This window comes from Narcine bancroftii, chromosome 1 (assembly GCF_036971445.1).
Source record: "Narcine bancroftii isolate sNarBan1 chromosome 1, sNarBan1.hap1, whole genome shotgun sequence".
NCBI classification, from domain to species: domain Eukaryota; kingdom Metazoa; phylum Chordata; class Chondrichthyes; order Torpediniformes; family Narcinidae; genus Narcine; species Narcine bancroftii.
In genome coordinates, this window is record NC_091469.1 from 488,306,805 (window position 1) to 488,325,700 (window position 18,896).

At 40.5% G+C, this 18,896-nt stretch overlaps 1 protein-coding gene across 27 annotated transcripts in view; it reads right to left on the bottom strand.

The window, feature by feature from the left end:
- Nucleotides 1–18,896, bottom strand: part of LOC138751971 (uncharacterized) — a 157,835-nt gene that overhangs the window by 73,610 nt on the left and 65,329 nt on the right. For 21 of the 27 annotated variants that reach the window (XM_069915053.1, XM_069915055.1, XM_069915065.1 and 18 more), the window contains 2 exons: nucleotides 10,759–10,830; nucleotides 2,486–2,557 (listed from right to left, as the gene is read on the bottom strand). In XM_069915053.1, coding sequence (XP_069771154.1) covers nucleotides 2,486–2,557; nucleotides 10,759–10,830 — 144 coding nt within the window. The remainder of the gene's footprint in view (nucleotides 1–2,485; nucleotides 2,558–10,758; nucleotides 10,831–18,896) is intronic. The other 6 variants (XM_069915075.1, XM_069915063.1, XM_069915059.1 and 3 more) reach the window with 2 other exon arrangements.

Below are 18,896 nucleotides of genomic sequence, written 5' to 3' on the forward strand. Positions count from 1 at the left end.
TTAGGGAGCCACGAATCTGAAGTTCTCTGCTGGAGGCAGATGGATGGACAGAGAGCTCAGGTATCAATTATTTGGAAATGCTGGCAGATTTTTTAGCCCTAAAGTATTTCTGACATTCACGTACTGCTGAATTTCAATAACACTTCAGCAGTGGCTTATCTCAAATAATATGGGAGGTCTCAAATCTCCTTCCTTTAACAAGTTAACCATTGAGACTTGGCACTGGAGTATTCAAAGAAACTGCCGCCTACCTGCCTGATCAGATAAACACACAGGCGGACCTGATGTCCAGAAAATTCAATGATAGCACTGAGTGGACTCTGGGTAAGAAATTTTTTTAACTACTAGCAGACACCTTTGGCATGCCGGAGATCGATTTGTTTGTATCCAGGCTTAATGCCCAGGTTGCAAGGTTCGTGTCCTGGCTGCCAGATTGCCAAGTTGAGGCCATTAACACCTTTACCCTAGACTGGTCAAAATATAACATTTATGCATCCCCCATTTGCCCCTGAATAAGATACAGGAAGACGGTGCCACGGATTTGCTGGTAGTGATAAACTGGCCTTCCCAATGTTGGTTCCCCATATTCCTTCGGCTTATGGTGGGGAGTCCGTTGGTCTTCACAAAAAACAAAGGTCTGCTAATCCAACCGGTGTCAAAGATATCTCATCCATCGCCTCACTTAAGTCTGTTAGGATGCAGGATTGGAGAGCGAAGACCGACATTGACGTTCTGTAGCCTAGAACTCGGGACATCCTGCGGGCATCTTGGAGAAAGTCTACACAGAAACAGTATGCTTCCTATGTGGGGAAATGGAAAAAGTACTGTGCCCAAATCAGACTGAATGAACAGATAGCCTCCATCGAAGACGTTCTATGTGCAGAGGGCCAGCTACAGCGCAGTGAATACAGCAAAGAGTGCACTGGCTACTTTCTTGATGCTCCAGAACTCTGAGCATGAGATGATGAACAACCGCAATCAAAACATTTATGAAAGGAATGTTCCATTGGAGTCCTCTGGTACCCAGATATAAGGAAATTTGGGACGTAAAGATTGTTTTGGGCTATTTAAGGCTATTGTCACCAACTTCCAGTTTGGATTTATGTAGTCTGTCCCATAAGATGATAATGCTAGAGGCCTTGACATCAGCCCAGAGGGTACAAACTTTGTCTTGCATTCATGTGGACCATATCCATTGGGAGGAGGACTGTAGAAGCATTCAGGTTACAGAACAGACTGTAGTGTTTAAAAAGATATGTTGTATGTACAAAACATATTAGACTAAATGAAAAATAACGCTTTATAAGTTATTAAAAAACCGCATCAGCGGGCTACCTCCCAGACATTGGCCAGATGGCTGCAGAAGGTCATGAGAGTGGCCGGAGTGGGTATTTCTCAGTTTGGGTCCCATTCAACTAGACCAGCAGCAACCTTGGCAACCAATGGGCCAAGGTCCCTATTTGGGATATCCTCCACCAGGTGGGATGGAGTAATGAGAGAACCTTTAATAGGTTCTATAATAAACCTTTAAATTCAGAGGGGTGGAGTTTCACAGCTTCCATCCTATATGTGGTTGATTGAATAAGGCTTCAGAAGGGGGACCCATTGAAATTATTATGGTCTGTCAGACCACCCGTAGGGGATAAGCCACTGAGAGCTACAAACTCTCACGTTGGTGAACCAATGTACCTTGTGAAGAATAATGGAACTTTAAACGAGCACTTACCTGTGCAAGGTTTGATGATTATTATTCGAGCAATGGGAGTTGGTGAGTCACTGTGCCCACCTCTCCCTCCCTTTTTTTCTTGTTTATGGATAAAGATGTTTGGTTTGTAATAAATAATGTTCAGCACAGGTTTGTGTTATGGTTGGTTTTTCTAATTTAACTCATTTAGGTTCAGTGGCTTCTCCTTTCTGGACTATCAAGGAATGGCTGCACATGCGCAGATGGGATCTCACATTGACTCACCAACTCCCATTGCTCGAATAATAATTATCAAACTTCACACAGGTATATGCTGATTTAATGTTCCATTAACAATGTCTCTATGTAGGTACTGTATGAGCTGGCCTGACCCACACCTGTGACTCCTCCCTCCAGAAATCCCCATAAAGGCTCTTACACCCAAACACCTCCCTCAGAATCTGCCTTAGAACCAGGCCTGCAACTTGTGAAATGTGTTGATGTCTTAAGGTGATTAGAGCCTATTAATCACACCTCTTCATCTAATGTGGTTGATCGATAGCGCGACAAAGACCTGGTGAGTTTCCCCAACACACTTGTGTATTTCACTTGACCCCAGTATCTGCAAATTTTCCTCATTTAAAAATTAAGATAAATGGCAGGATATTTACCTGTATACATAAACAAACTCATGAATATTTGTTGGATTTTCTTTGCAGGCAAACAACTTAGTAAAGGAACAAGACAGCTGGTCACTGAAACACACTGCAAAAACCGAAAATAAAATAACACCACACTTACGGTATACATTTCTTGGTTCATTCAGTGAGTCAGCACTCATATCAAGTGAATCTGCACTCATGTCACGTTTTGCTATTGATGGAAGGAGACAATCAGTGCTCAAATTATATCAGTCAAAATGAAGATTTTGAACAAGATTTTAATTAAAAACAATCAACACAATGATAGCGTGTTCAGATTCTGGTATTACTGTGCTATTTTACTCTAAAGCCATTATATTACATTTTCAAGTATTACCTCTCAAAGCCTACTGTTATACCATGATTGGCTGCTATCGACTGGACACACCTCCCGAGACCGATCCTACCTATAGCCCCTTGAATGCCACCCTTTTACTTTTGCTATGATCAGTCAAAGAGGAGAATGGTTGTTTGACAATGTTCAGGTCTTTACCTATTACAAGCCTGATTGTTTCACTACTCAGCCTTTTGTAAATTATTGATGGCACATTAATTTTAATAGCTAAAATTTTCAAAGGATTATGGAACAGTACCTAAAACCAGAAAAACTTGATATCAATCTCTGGTCACTGGACATCCCAAACACCTTCAAGCTGTGGCTACGATACTTTGAAAACATTTTGGCGAAAGCTGCAGGTGCCATCAGGTGCAGATTGGCTAAGTATACTCCTCTCGCAGTATTGGTAGGAGATTTTAATTGTTGTCTTGATCCAGTTTTAAAAGGCAAATTTAAATGTAGTGAGAGACTTGAATTTAATAGATATTTGGCATAGATTAAATTCTAAAGAAAGGGACTACTCTTTTTATTCATATAGACACGATTCTTATTCTAGGATAGATTTATTATTAATTTCGGCACCATTGCAAGAAAATCATTCACCACTTTTAATGACATATTTGTTGTCAGAAAAGGAAAATGTGGTTTATAGATGGTGATTTAATTCTACATTATTAAAAAGGACAGAATTTTGTGATTTCATAAGGAAGAAAATTCAGGAATTTTTAGAAATTAATTCTAATTTATTTATTACTAAATTTGTGGTTTGGTATGCATTAAAAGCATATTTGAGTCACATATAGATTTAGGTATGGAAAGATGGCACGCAGAACTTCATAGTTGTATACCATTAGGGAAGATTACCTATTGTCTGCAAAATAAATATCATCTGTTCAGGAAAATATGGCACCCTTATTTACAAAATGTGGGTATGTACGTTTAAGGCTCTCTGAAGACCCCACTTCTTGGTAACCTCCAATTAGAATTTACATTTTAAATGTTTGTCCTCTTGGTTTTCTCTGTTTCTTTTTTCTCTCTCTTTCAATTCTTTTCTTCATTTCTTTTTTATTTTATAAGGGTTTTGGTAGGGAAAGAGGAGGGAGATGAGAAGGGTGGAGTGGTTTGGTAGAGGTTTTTTTCTTTTTGTATATATATATATATATATATATGTGTGTGTGTGTGTGTGTGTATATATATATATATATACCACATTTAATCTTTTTTTATATATTACTTTCAAACTTTATGTAATGTAATTCATATTGTGGTTTAAAATTAATAAATAAAATATTCAAAAAAAAAGATCAGGTCACTGGTCAAATCCACAATGTTTCCCTTGACAGAAGAAGGTCAAAAGGTATTTGAACAGGTCAAAGATGACATCGCCAAGGCAACCATGCATGCCATAGATGAGTCAACACCATTCCAAGTAGAGAGCAATTCGTATGACTTCGCCTTGGCGGTCACTCTCAGCCAGGCTGGCATGTCTGTCGCCTTTTTCTCAGGTACCCTCCAAGGCCCTGAGATTCACCACTTCTCCGTCGAGAAGAAGGCTCAGGCTATCCTGGAGGCAGTACGTCACTGGAGGCACCACCTCGCTGGGAAATGGTTCACTCTTCTCACAGACCAGCGAGCGGTCACATTCATGTTTAATAATAAACAAAAGGGAAAAATCAAATTGCTAAAATCCTCAGGTGGAGAATCAAACTGTCTACTTACCATAATGATATCCTCTACAGACCTGACAAACTTAACAAGCCCCTGGATGCCCTATCCCATGAAACTTGTGCTAGTCTTCAAATAGACAAACTACAAACTCTTCACAATAACCTCTGCCATCCCAGTGTTACCAGGTTTTTCCATTTTGTCAAATCTCAGAATCTACCTTAGTCTATCGAGGAGGTTCAGACAATGACTAGAAACTGCCATATCTGTGCTGAATGCAAACCACAGTTCTACTGGCCAGACAAGGCACATCTCATCAAGGCTATGAGCCCCTTTGAGCGCCTCAGCATCGAGTTCAAGGGTCCCCTTCCCTCCTCCAACCAGAATGTCGATTTCCTTCCTGTTATAGATGAATATTCCCATTTTCCTTTCGCTATCCCATGCCCTGATAGAACCACAGCCACTGTAATCAAGGCTCTCTGTAGTATCTTCATTCTCTTTGGGTTCCCTGGCATTATCCACAGTGACTGGGGTACAACATTCATGAGTGATAAGCTGCAACAGTACCTGCTGGCCATGAGCATCGGCATGAGCAGGACCACCGGCTACAATCCTAAGGTAATGGGCAAGTGGAAAGGGAAAATGCTATGGTCTGGAAGACCATCCTCCTGGCACTAAGGTCACCACACAACCTTGCACTCAACTAAGAAAATAATTCTGGATGTCAGGAGGGGGAAGCCAAGAGAACAGAAAACTGTCCTCATTGAGAGGTCAGCAGTGGAAATGGTTGAGAACTTCAAATTCCTGGGTGTCAACATCTCTGGGGATCTATCCTGGGGCCTCCATGTTGATGCACTCACAATCTTATACTTCATGAGGTGTTTGAGGAGATTTGATACGTCACCAAAGACACAGGCAAACCTTTACAGATGTAACTTGGCGAGCAATCTGACGGGTCACTTCACTGTCTGTTACGGAGGTGCCAATGCGAAGGACAGGAAAGGACTACAGAGTTGTGAACTTGGCCAGTGTCATCAGGTGCATCAGTCTTCATTCCACTGAGAACATTTACAAGAGGCAGTGTCTCAAGAAAGCAGCCTCCATCTTCAAGGACCCTCACCACCCAGGCCATGCTGTCTTCACACTGCTACTATCAGGAAGGAGGTAGAGGAGCCTGAAGTCAAACACCCAGCATTACAAAACAGCTTCTTCCCCTCTGCCATCAGATTCCTGAATAATCAAAGAACCACAGACACCCCCTCACTTTCTCCTCTTTTGCACTAATTTATTTATTTTTTCAAAAAATGTAATTTACAGCAATATTTGCACCTGTGACGCTGCCACAAAACAATGATGTTCATGACAATGAATTCTGATTCTGATATTCTGTGCATACACATTATTTCAGGAGTTGCAAAAGAAGAACAGCTGTTTACAACAAGGGTGGAAGATCTGGGAATCTAATTGCTGCCAATCTGAACACTTTAAATCCATAGATGCCATACCATATAAAATTAACCTCTGTGGTCGATTATTAATCCTCTGTAGGAATTTTTTACATCTGATCATGAAACTGTGTCTGCCATTTAAAACCTGCATTCTACAGGTTAAATGTTGACTCGTATTGATCATGGCAGCATCCGACTATATAGGCTGTAAAGACCATAAGATATAGGAGTAGAACAACATTATCTCCAAATTTGCTGATGAGACCAGAGGAGTGGGTTGTATAAAAAGACATGATGAGTCAGGATTCAGAAGGGAGATTGTAACTTAGCTGAATAGTGCACCATCAACCACCTCACATTCAAAACCAAGGAGCTGATTGTTGACTTCAGGAAGGGAAAACCAGAAGTGTATGATCCAGTGATCTCTGGGGATCAGAGGTGAAGAGGGTAAGTAAATTTAAGTTCTTGGGAGTCACTATGTTGGAGGATCTTTCCTGGACCCAACATACTAATGGCATTACGAAGAAAGCACATCAGTGTCTCTACTTAGGAGTTTGCGGTGGTTTGGTGTGACATCAGAAACCCAGGCAAATTTCTACAAATGTGTGGTGGAAAGTGTGCTGACTGGGGTCACCCATACCCCTGAGTGTAAATCCCTCCCAAAAGAAGTGGACACAGCCCAGGACATCACAAGCAAATCCCTCCCAACCATTGAGAACATCTATGGGGAACGCTGCCATCAGAGAGCAGTAGCAATGATCAAGGGTCCTCCCCACCCAGTGCACACTCTGTTCTCACTACTACTATGAGGAAGGGGGTTTAGGGGCCCCCAGCCTCACCCCACCAGGTCCAGGAACAGCTGCTCCCCCTCTCCCATCAGACTCCTCAACAACCAACTCCATCAGGGACTCATTTAAGACTCTTAAAATTTGTTAGAAGTTTTACAAAATCTTCCATTTCTACTGGCTAATTTCAGATTAGCCTCTGCAGAAAGATCTTTTCTAAGCATGGATCTTTGGATTTCCAAGATGTCATCAAATTAACCTTGTGTACTTTGTGAGAAGCTTGAATTGAAATGAAATGAACCTCCGGACACCACCTCACTTTCCCCTTTTTTGAAATAATATTTAGTATTTTTTAAAATCTTGTATTGAGGATTTGTAATTTATAGAAATTTAGAATCAGAATTTATTGCTATTAAATTTGTTATTTTGCAGTAGCATTTACCAGTGCAAAATTACATTTAAAAATTTAACAAATAAATAAATCCATTTTGCATCTGTAATGCACAATACTACCGTCGCGAAACAACAGGTTTTATGACACACGTTCATAACAATAAACCTGATTCTGAATTGAAACAAGAACCTCTTCATGCACCAATGCTCACATGCTATCTGTTGCAGGTTATATTATATATTATATTATATATGTCTTTAAAAGTGATAGATTGTGGCCGTTTAGTGTAGGTCACTTCACAAATAGATACTTACACTTCACATCTCATTTAAAATGCAAGAGTTTTGCTGAAGCCAGGCATTCAGGCACCAGTGACTTTGCAGAGACCATGGAACAGATTTGGAAAGAATTTCAAAAGCAGGTGCAAATGGAGAAGTCTGGGCTCAAGTGCTGATAAAAAAAATCTTTCAAAGATTGGGTTTGGAGCCTTAAGAGGAGTTCTGGTTTTTACAAGCAGAGAGAGACAAAGGACTAACAGGATTTTTCTCTGAGAGAGAGAGAGAGAGAGAGAAATCAATTCTACAGTGGCAGTTGAGGCTGCAACATGGCAAGCTGGAAATGTAATGATTAATGCTGTTATTAGCAGGTCTTTTATTTTGAAACCACTAGAGGTGTGCTCGGGGGCACACTTGGGACACTGAAACCAGATTGAGGCTGGCAGCCTATGTGATGCCTGTGTAAGGGTCGATGCAGAACCTCACATGCAGACCGTGAAACAATGAATAAACAGTGCTGAAGCTCCGAGAAAACTGCGTAAACCTGGCCTTATTTACAGTAGGCTAAAAGCCACAACGTGGTGCCAGAGTCATAAGGAACCACTTGGGAAAAAAGGTAGAGAAAATAACGGAAGCCTTCAATGTCCCTACCCCAAGGTTGGACTGGGAATCACCCAAACTACCTGATGCATGGCGGCGATTCAAACAGCATGCCAAGCTCATGTTCACAGGCCTGATTAGAGGGAGAATGGAGGAGGAGAAATACAGTTACCTCCTGCTGTGGATCACGGACAAAGGACGGGATATAAGCAATACTTGGACAGTGAGTGAGAGCATTGCAAAAGTGCTAAAAACATATCATGATGGATTTTCAGTTTAGCTCACACCGAAAGCTAATCCCATATTCACCAGGTACAAATTCCACGAGAAGACACGGGAGTGGTGAGTTCTTCGACCATTTCATGACTGAGCTCAAACTGCTTGTTAAAGACTGCAACTAGCAAATAGTGAAGAAATGGTCAGGGATTGCATAGTATTCGCTACCAACTTACCTAAAGTAAGGGAGAAGTTGCTTAGTCAGGCGCTGGAGCTCACGCTAGATAAGGCAATCCATATAGCCTGCTCCTATGAGCTAGCGCAGGGCAGCTCAAGGCCTGGCTAGTGACAGCAGTGAAGTGCACGCAATATACCACAAGGCAAGAAAGCCAGGTACTGCAAGAAATGCCAGCAGGCAAAATGAAAGCCAGAAGACATTTAATAAAGCATGTAGTGCTTGGAGGACACCACAACAAGCTAGAAGAATGCCCAGCAAAGGGAAAACAGTGCTTAAATGCTTCAACTCAACCATTTTACAAGAGCATGTAAATCAAAGTTCCATACTCCAAGCAGAAAAGGACACAGAGATGTACACACTGTCAAACAATGGAATGAAGATTTTGACTCAGAGCTGTTTATGGACACTGTTACATCAGAGAAGGAAGATGAGGATAGTGTGTATGCAGGCATAGGTATGGGACTACAGAATTTAAAAATGACATTCAAATTGGATACTGGAGCATGATACTTGCTCTTTTACAAGCTCATGCCCAGAACACCACTAATGACTGACAAGCATAAGCTACTTGGCTACGGGGGGCATCCACTGAAAGTGAACGGCTACTGCAACCTGGTAGGAAGATACAAGAATAAGTCAACCACACAGAACTTCTACATCGTAGAGTGCAATGGCCCACCCATCCTTGGCTACAGAGCATGTAAAGCCCTGGGACTCATCAAGGTGATATATGCAGTCACTGACACCTGTAAGGAAGAGTGCAACGTATTGAGTGATCATGCAGATGTTTTCAAAGGCTTTGAAAGGCTTTGCAGAGTGAGTGCAGTTTCAGGAAGACCCTAGAGTAGCACCAGTGGTTTGCCCACCATGGAGGGTAACATTTGGCTTAAGAGAATGCTTAAGAACAGAGTTAGACAACATGGAAAGGACGACATAATCTGTAGTGACTGAGCCAACCCAGTGGGTTAATGCCCTGGTAACGTGTGAGAAGTCAAAAACACATAAGCTCCGAGTATGCCTGGAACCACGGCCTTTGAACAAAGCAATACTATGGCCATACTATCCCCTACTCACACTTGAAGATGTAACATCCAAATTGGCTGGGGCAAAAAACTTCAGCATCTTAGATGCGATCGGGGTATTGGGCTATCAAACTCAATGAAGAATCGTCCCTGTTCATTACATTCAACTCCATCTATGGCAGATATCGTTTTCTCAGACTGCCCTTTGGCATTGTGTCTGTTCAGGACAAGTTCCAGAGGAGGGTAGACGAAACATACGAGGGCCTCAATGGAGTGTCTGGCATCATAGATGACATCAGTGTTCGGAAAGACAAGAAAGAAGCATGACCGTAATCTCAGACCCATGCTCAGCTGGACCAGAGAGAGAGGGGCGCGGCTAAACCCGGACAACTACTTACAACTCCACATGCTTGCCTAACAGGATTTTGTTTACAGTATATTGTAGGCTTGTCTTTGATTCAATGAAGTCTATTATTAAAAAATGGTTTTGTTAGTCAAACTTAAACATTTAACTGGAGAATGAAACTAGATTTCTGAATGGATCCCTAGCCTACAGAGGTTTGAACTGAGTCCATTGCAGATGAACTCACTAACTAGTTGGACATTTTCTGACATAGGGTCTCTGAGCTGAAACATTAACCCTATTTCACTTCTCACAAATGTATCCTGATCTACTGAGTATTTCCAGCATTTTCTGTTTTGTTTCAATAAATACTTGTTGGTTTTTATAAGGAGAAAAAAACTCGGATATCTGTCAAATGCTAAATAATCAGTAAATGGTAGAGCCCTGAGGAGTGCTGTAGAACACAGGGATCTAGGAATACAGATACATAATTCCCTGAAAGTGGCATCACACGTAGATAGGGTTGTAAAGAGAGCTTTTGGCATATTGGTCTTCGTAAATCAAAGTAATGAGTACAGAAGTTGGGACGTTACGTTAAAGTTGTAGAAGAAGAAATCGGTGAGGCCAAATTTGGAGTGTTGTGTGCAGTATTCCATAAAGGTATTTAAAATTATGAGGGGAATATACAGAGTAAATATAGAGAGGCTTTGTCCACTAGGGTAGATGAGATACAAACCAGAGGACATGGATTAAGGGTGAAAGGGGAGATGTTCAGGGGTACATTAGGGGGCATTTCTTCACAGAGAGTGGTGGGAGTATGGAACAAGCTGCCAACTGAAGTGGTGAATGCAGGCTCAATTTTAATATTGAAGAAAAATTTTGATAGGCACATGGATGGGAGGGGTATGGAGGAATAGGGACTGGTGGCAGACCAGTGGGACCAGGTAGAATAATAGTTCATCACAGACAAGAAGGGCCAAAGGGCCTGCTTTCAATGCTCTAATGGTTCCCTGAAGCAAACAATGCAAACAAAACTAAAGCTCTGCTTACCATGAGAAAATTGTTGTTCATCCAATGAGTCAGGCGTCATTTCAAGTGAATGTGCATTCATGAAACATGCTGCTATTGAAGGACAAAAAACATTACCTGGTTATCAACAATAAATACATATAATATTCTGTTCAGAGTAGGACTATGTAAATTTATCTTTATGCTATATACATTCTCTCTTCAAGAATACATGATGGCATAACCCTCCGATACTGCATGATTCTGAGCACTGTTAGGTCTGCTTTGTTCATGAATGAGTGAGACAAACACCAGACTGAGTCGAAATCAGGGTTCTTTGTTCTTTATTACCGGATTGTAACACTTGCGACTGACCATGTTAGTCGGAGAATGCATTCTGCCGTTATCAGCAAAATGGTGATTTTTCATACCCTTGGATACGTGCTTAGAACATCATCATATCATTACTTGTCCAATGACTAAAACTGTTGCTATCCTTTCCCTGCTAGCTTCCTGCCTCTCAATCCATCAATGTCTCTCTTATCTTGTAAGTACAAGGATGCATTCACATCTTGTTACAGCCCTGCACATTCCCATCTCATGATGTTTTACCTAACAGGAGTACAAGGACACCTCCCCTTCTTGTTACAGCCCTGTACAGGGTAACTCCTTACACATTCCCATCTCATGATGTTTTACCTTACAGCACGCAGATCACTGAAGGATTCGTGAAGGAGAAACAGCGTTCTGGTAAAGATGCAACTCTGAATTAAAAACTAAAAAACCACATACACTATACCAAGCTGAGCGATGTCCACCAACAGATGTAATCCTGCCACATCCAGTCATTAATGATGTTGAACAAGTAACACCAACAGGAAAATAAGGCTCTGAGAGAATCTCCATCCTAATGACGGTGGACCCAGTGTGTTTATATTTGCCACTTTATTCTTGGAACAGTGAGAAAGGCACATCCATGGTCTAATAGCGCTCCACTATCGTTCATACACAGCTGAGCAAGAGCATAATTACAGAGTATAGAGTTACAATAAGGGCCAATTAGTATAAAGCAAGGGCAGCATCGAGAGGGGGCAGAGGAGATTTGCCTGGATGTTGCCTGGATTGGAAAACAAGTATTATGAGGCAAGGTTAGCAGAGGTGGGATTGCGGAGATATAATAGAGATCTACAAGATTCTGAAAGGCATAGATAGGGTGGACAACCAGAACCTTTTTCTCAGAGAAGGAATAGCTAAGACCAGGGGACATCTCTACAAAGTGAAGGGAGGAAAGTTGAGAGGAAGCATCAGGGGTAAGGTTTTTACACAGAGAGTTATGGGGGCCTGGAAGGCCTTGCCAGGAATGGTGGTGGAGGCTGGAACATTAGGGGTATTTAGGAGACTCTTAGACGGGCACAAGGATGGATAGAAAATAGAGGGACACAAGGTAGGAAGGGTTTTGTATTTTTGCTGAAAGAATATATGGGTCAGCACAACAGCGAGAGTCCTGTATGTTCTAGGTTATTCCGTGGCACAGGACCATGGCCCGAAAGGGCCTGTTACCATGCTGTATGTTTAAATTAATTATTTTTTAAATTAAATGTGAGCACTGTGGTGGGGTTCATTTATGGGCCTGATGGCTGCCACAAAGAAATTGTCTTTAATCCTGTTGGTGTGCAATCTCAGATCTTTGAGGTTTTGAGTCAGATGGGAAGATAGAGAAGAGAGTGTGTCCAGGGTGTGATTTCTGTAGCATTCTATGTTCTAGATTATTCCGTGGCACAGGACCATGGCCTGAAAGGGCCTGTACCATGCTGTATGTCTAAATTAATTATTTTTTAAATTAAATGTGAGCACTGTGATGGGGTTCATTCAGGGGCCTGATGGCTGCTACAAAGAAATTGTCTTTAATCTTGTTGGTGTGCAATCTCAGATCTTTGAGGTTTTGAGTCAGATGGGAAGATAGAGAAGAGAGTGTGTCCGGGGTGTGATTTCTGTAGCATTCTATGTTCTAGATTATTCCGTGGCACAGGACCATGGCCTGAAAGGGCCTGTACCATGCTGTATGTCTAAATTAATTATTTTTTAAATTAAATGTGAGCACTGTGATGGGGTTCATTCAGGGGCCTGATGGCTGCTACAAAGAAATTGTCTTTAATCTTGATGGTGTGCAATCTCAGATCTTTGAGGTTTTGAGTCAGATGGGAAGATAGAGAAGAGAGTGTGTCTGGGGTGTGATGAGTCCTTCAGTACACATAACTCTTCACCATCAGATTCCTAAACAACAAACTCAGAGTCTCATTTCAGGACTTTTAATTTGCACATTATTTATTACTGCATTTTTTATGTATTGCTGTCAGTTTGCTTACATTTCTTTCTTTGTTACATTTCTCCCTTTTGTACACACTATCTTTTCTTAATTTTTTTATGCACTACCGAATAAATTCTGCATGCCATGACACTCATATTCATGAAAAAAAAAATTATTTATTGCAGGGATGAACTTCTTATTTTCCTGCATATGTATTATTTATCTGTATCTGTGTAATATCTGGTTTTGCATCGAGGACCGGAGAACAGTTCTGTCAGGTTTTAATTGTGAAATCAGATAACAATGAACTTTTTAAAATATTTTATTTATAAAAGAAACAACCACGATTATCTACAATGAAATATAACAATATATCAAAAATGTAAACATGGTTTATAGAAAAAGAACTAAAAGTCTACCAAAGAAACCCCCCTAACCCCTCTTGAAACCTAAAACTTCCCTCCCTCTAATCTACATCAAAAACCCCTAACTACCAACAAAAATAAAGAAAAAAAAAAGAAGAGGAGAATACTAAACACAGTTCACTTAATATATGATCAGGAGACTCGGCGGCACTCAAATCCCTATCTTTGAGTTTTCAAATTAAAATAATCCAAATATGGGCTCCAAATCTTTTTAAATACATAATATTTATCTCTTAAATTATGTTATCTTCTCCAATGGAATACATGACTTTAATCCTGAATGCCATCTTTGTAAATTAAGATCCATTTGATTTTTCCATGAAATAGCTATAACTTTTCCTTGCCACTGCTAAAGCTAATCTCAAAAAAGCCATTTAAAATTTATAAATACAAACCCAATTCACGAACATCTCCAATTTTTTTAAAAATTGGATCTAAAGAAAATTTTATTTTCAAAATATTCTGTAAACAATCTCTTCCCCTATACCAAAAGCACCTGACCTTATCACAAGACCTGACTGAGTGTTAAACGTACCCTTCTGATCATTACAATGAAAACACAAATCAGAAACACTCAGATTATATCTTTTCAAACATTCCAGAGTCAAATAAAATTGATGTATAAAATTATCGGTTACAAGTCTATATCTAACAGTTACAATTTTTGTCATGTTATCCCTACAAATAATTTTCCAATGATCATTACCAAAATCAATTCCCAAATCCTTCTCCCATTTAAGCCGTGATTTATGCAACCCAATTTTAGACATTTTCTGCTGCAATAATTTATACATTTCAGAAATAAAACCTTTCTTCCCTCCATCACAAACCAACATTTCAAATTTCAACTCTTTAGGTAAAAGCAAATGCCTCCCAAAATAATCATACAACATTGATTTAATTTGATAATAACAAATAAGTGTATGAGTAAGTATTTTATTTTTCCTTCAATCTTTCAAATGATAAAAAAAACAACTCAATTCAAAACAATCATTTATCGTCTTAATCCCTTTCTGATCCCAATTTTTGAGAAGGTAATTATAAACCGTAAAAGGTTTATAAAGGAATATATCTAGATAATTTGCCCTGATTACCAATTTATTTATTGACCCGTTCCCGAATACCTATCAAATGAAATAAAATAGGTGATTTATAAAAACATATTAATTTAGCATTCCACTTATAAATAAAATAATCTCTTCTATCTTCTCCAATTCTATTTAGTTCTATATCTGCCAAAGTCAAAAGATTATCCAAATCAAACAACTATTTATAATTTTTAATGGCAAACCACCTAACTCATATTTCCATGTTAATTTATGTACAGAAACTCTCACTAATTTTCCCTTCCATAAAAATTTCCTAACCATTGTGTTCAAATCCCCAAATATCTTTTAGGAATATTACAAGGAATATTTTGAAAAAAATACTGAAGCCTAGGAATTATATTCATTTTCACTCTACCCACCAAAGTTAACGGTAAATCCTTCCATTTATTTAAATCTTCTTTTATTACAAAAATTAATTTAAATAAAGTAATTGATCAATAAACACTTTAATGCCTAAATACTTAATTTTATTTCTCCATTTAAAACATACCATTCTTTTACAAACAGAATAATCAGCTTCAGACAGTGGCTTAAGCACACTTTTATTCCAATTCAAAAACCAGATAATTCCCCATATTGTATTAATTTTTCCTGTAACACCTTCAACAACTCCAAAGGTTCAATTAAATAAATTAATATATCATCTGCAAATAAACTAATCATGTATTCATCTAATCCAAATTTAATACCCTTTATATTCCTTTTCTGTCTTATTAATTGAGTTAGAGGTTCAATCACCAATGCAAATCTTTCTTTGGCTTGGCGGACGAAGATTTATGGAGGGGGTAAATGTCCACGTCAGCTGCAGGCTCGTTTGTGGCTGACAAGTCCGATGCGGGACAGGCAGACACGGTTGCAGGGGAAAATTGGTTGGTTGGGGTTGGGTGTTGGGTTTTTCCTCCTTTGCCTTTTGTCAGTGAGGTGGGCTCTGCGGTCTTCTTCAAAGGAGGTTGCTGCCCGCCGAACTGTGAGGCGCCAAGATGCACGGTTGGAGGCGATATCAGCCCACTGGCGGTGGTCAATGTGGCAGGCACCAAGAGATTTCTTTAGGCAGTCCTTGTACCTTTTCTTTGGTGCACCTCTGTCACGGTGGCCAGTGGAGAGCTCGCCATATAACACGATCTTGGGAAGGCGATGGTCCTCCATTCTGGAGACGTAACCCACCCAGCGCAGTTGGATCTTCAGCAGCGTGGACTCGATGCTGTCAGCTTCTGCCATCTCGAGTACTTCGACGTTAGGGATGAAAGCGCTCCAATGAATGTTGAGGATGGAGCGGAGACAACGCTGGTGGAAGCGTTCTAGGAGCCGTAGGTGATGCCGGTAGAGGACCCATGATTCGGAGCCAAACAGGAGTGTGGGTATGACAACGGCTCTGTATATGCTTATCTTTGTGAGGTTTTTCAGTTGGTTGTTTTTCCAGACTCTTTTGTGTAGTCTTCTAAAGGCGCTATTTGCCTTGGCGAGTCTGTTGTCTATCTCATTGTCGATCCTTGCATCTGATGAAATGGTGCAGCCGAGGTAGGTAAACTGGTTGACCGTTTTGAGTTTTGTGTGCCCGATGGAGATGTGGGGGGGCTGGTAGTCATGGTGGGGAGCTGGTGATAAAGGGCAACCTTATCTAGTAGATCTCTCAAAATTAAAAGACTGACAAAACCCCATTTGTCATAACTCTAGCTTTAGGTTGTTTATATATTGCCTTAATTCAACATAAACATTGGTCCAAACCGAAATTTCTCTAACACTTTAAATAAAATACGCCATTCCACCCTATCAAATGCCTTCTTGGAATCTAATGATAGTACCATTGATAAGTTGGATTCCTCCCAAGAAATATTTATTAAACTAATTAACTTAAATACATTATCTGCAGAATGTCTACTCTTAATAAAACTTGTCTGATCAATATGAATCAACTTTGGTAAATACTGCACCTGTCTATTAGCCAAAATCCCATTTCCTCAAAACAACACCAACTTTACTGCATTGGTTCATCATAGTCTGGTGTGGGGACATCAATTCTCCTGAGAGTAAAACCAAAAGGTAGAGGACACAGCCCAGGACATCACAGGAAAAACTCTCCCCACTGTAGAACATCTTCGGGGAACGCTGCCGTCAGAGAGCAGCAGCAGTCATCAAGGATCCACACCACCCAGCACACGCTCTGTTCTCGCTGCTGCCATCAGGAAACAGGTATAGATGTCACAAGACTCACACCACCGGGTTCAGGAACAGCTGCTCCCCCTCCACCATCAGATTCCTCAACAACTCATATAAGCACTCTGACTTGTGCACTTTATTGATATTTTTAAATTCCCTCTATTACACAGTCAAATTATTTGCATTCATTACCTGTTTACATGTCTTTATTTGTTTACATCAGGAGTCCTCAAACCGTTTAGACCATTGTCCTCTTCAGGGACCACGTGATCCCTCATCGACCCCCAGGCATAGAATCCCAGCGCTGGACTGGGGGGGGGGGGGTGGTTGGTGCTGGATGGGTGGGGGGGATAAACCAGAGGGGGCGCTGAGTAGAGTGGCCAGACATCCAGTTTTAGGCTGGACACTCTGGCTTTTGAGCCCTCTGTCTGGCACCATCTCAAGCTGGATGTCAATTTGTCCTCCATTTGGGGGTGTCGGCCCTACACCCCAAATGGAAGACAAATTAAGGGGCAGAAAGGGAACTAAACTGTTAAATGCAGGTCCCAGGGTCCACAGGCCTTGTGCAGCTGCTGGTGCATGTGTGATGATGGGGAAATGTGACAGTGACACTCGAAGTACAGGTTGGTGCATGCACAATGAGGGGGAAGCGCAATGGTGGCATGCGTAAGTTCATGGCAGGTAAGCCTCTCCTTGCCCCCCAACCCAGTGGTGGATGGCAGGGTGTTGAGGAGATGCTATTTTAAATCGACTCCCGCCCCTATGTTATCAACCACCACCCCCCCCTCCCCCCAGTATCATTGACCCCCTTTCGACCCCCTGACATTAATCGACCTCCTGAATGGTTCCTTGACCCCTGGGAGTTGACATCAACCACTTTGGAGGCCCCTAATTTACATGTCCATGCTGCGTACAGATTTTCCTTTGCACTACTAATAAATGGTGATTCTGCCGCGCCTGCAGGAGAAAGAATCTCAGGGTTGAATGTGTATGTTTCTTTGGCTTGGCTTCGCGGACGAGGATTTATGGAGGGGGTAAAAGTCCACGTCAGCTGCAGGCTCGTTTGTGGCTGACAAGTCCGATGCGGGACAGGCTACTCTGACAGTAAAACCTGAAATCTGCTACCCACCATTTGGACATCATTTTGCCTTCAATTGTTATTCACCTGATGCTATGAATTACATCTCCTCCTCTTAATCGTATCTGTGCAATTTTGCCAAACTATTGAGAGTTGTGGGAGTGGACCATTCATATTCTATTTCTAAAGAAATCTAAAGAAATTCCACCCAAATTTGTTAGAATTTTTACAAAATCTTCCATTTCCACCATCTAATATCAGATTAGCCTCTGCAGAAAGATCTTTTCTAAGCATGGATCTTTGGATTTCCAAGATGTTATCAAATTAACCTTATGTACTATGTAAGAAGCTTGAATTGAAATGAAATGAATCTTCAGACACCACCTCACTTTTCCCCTTTTTGAACTAATTATTTAGGTTTTTTTAAATCTTGTACTGAGGAATTGTAATTTATAGGAATTTAGCATCAGAATTTATTGCCATTAAATTTGTTGTTTTGCAGTAGCATTTACCGGTGCAAAACTACATTAAAAAATTTAACAAATAAATAAATCCATTTTGCATCTGTAATGCACAATACTACTGTCGCGAAACAACAGGTTTTATGACACACGTTCATGACAATAAACCTGATTCTGAATTGAAACAAGAACCTCTTCATGCACCAATGCTCACACCCTATCCAATTGTTGTTACAGAAACAAACAGAAATAACTTTCAACTTAAGGCCAGTTGCACCTTTACTACCAAATGGTGAGGTTTGTGCTCCATAAGGTGAAATTGCTGCTGAAGAACATAACCGGTTGAAAATTTTGACGATCATTCTCTATATGTAGACAAATAGGCATTTGATAATTTGTAAAAGAGATGCTTATATCTGGCAAATATACATACACAAATATTGAAAGGTGAATTAAATCCAAGTACATTGTAAGGATCTTTCCAATACAGTTAAATCCATGGTATTCACACCTACAGGGATTGGTAGATTCTGGATAAGTGAATTTTCCGGTTGCTTGAGATTGAAACATTGAAACATAGAAACATAAAAGATAGGAGCAGGAGTAGGTCATTCGACCCTTCGAGCCTGCTCCGCCATTCAA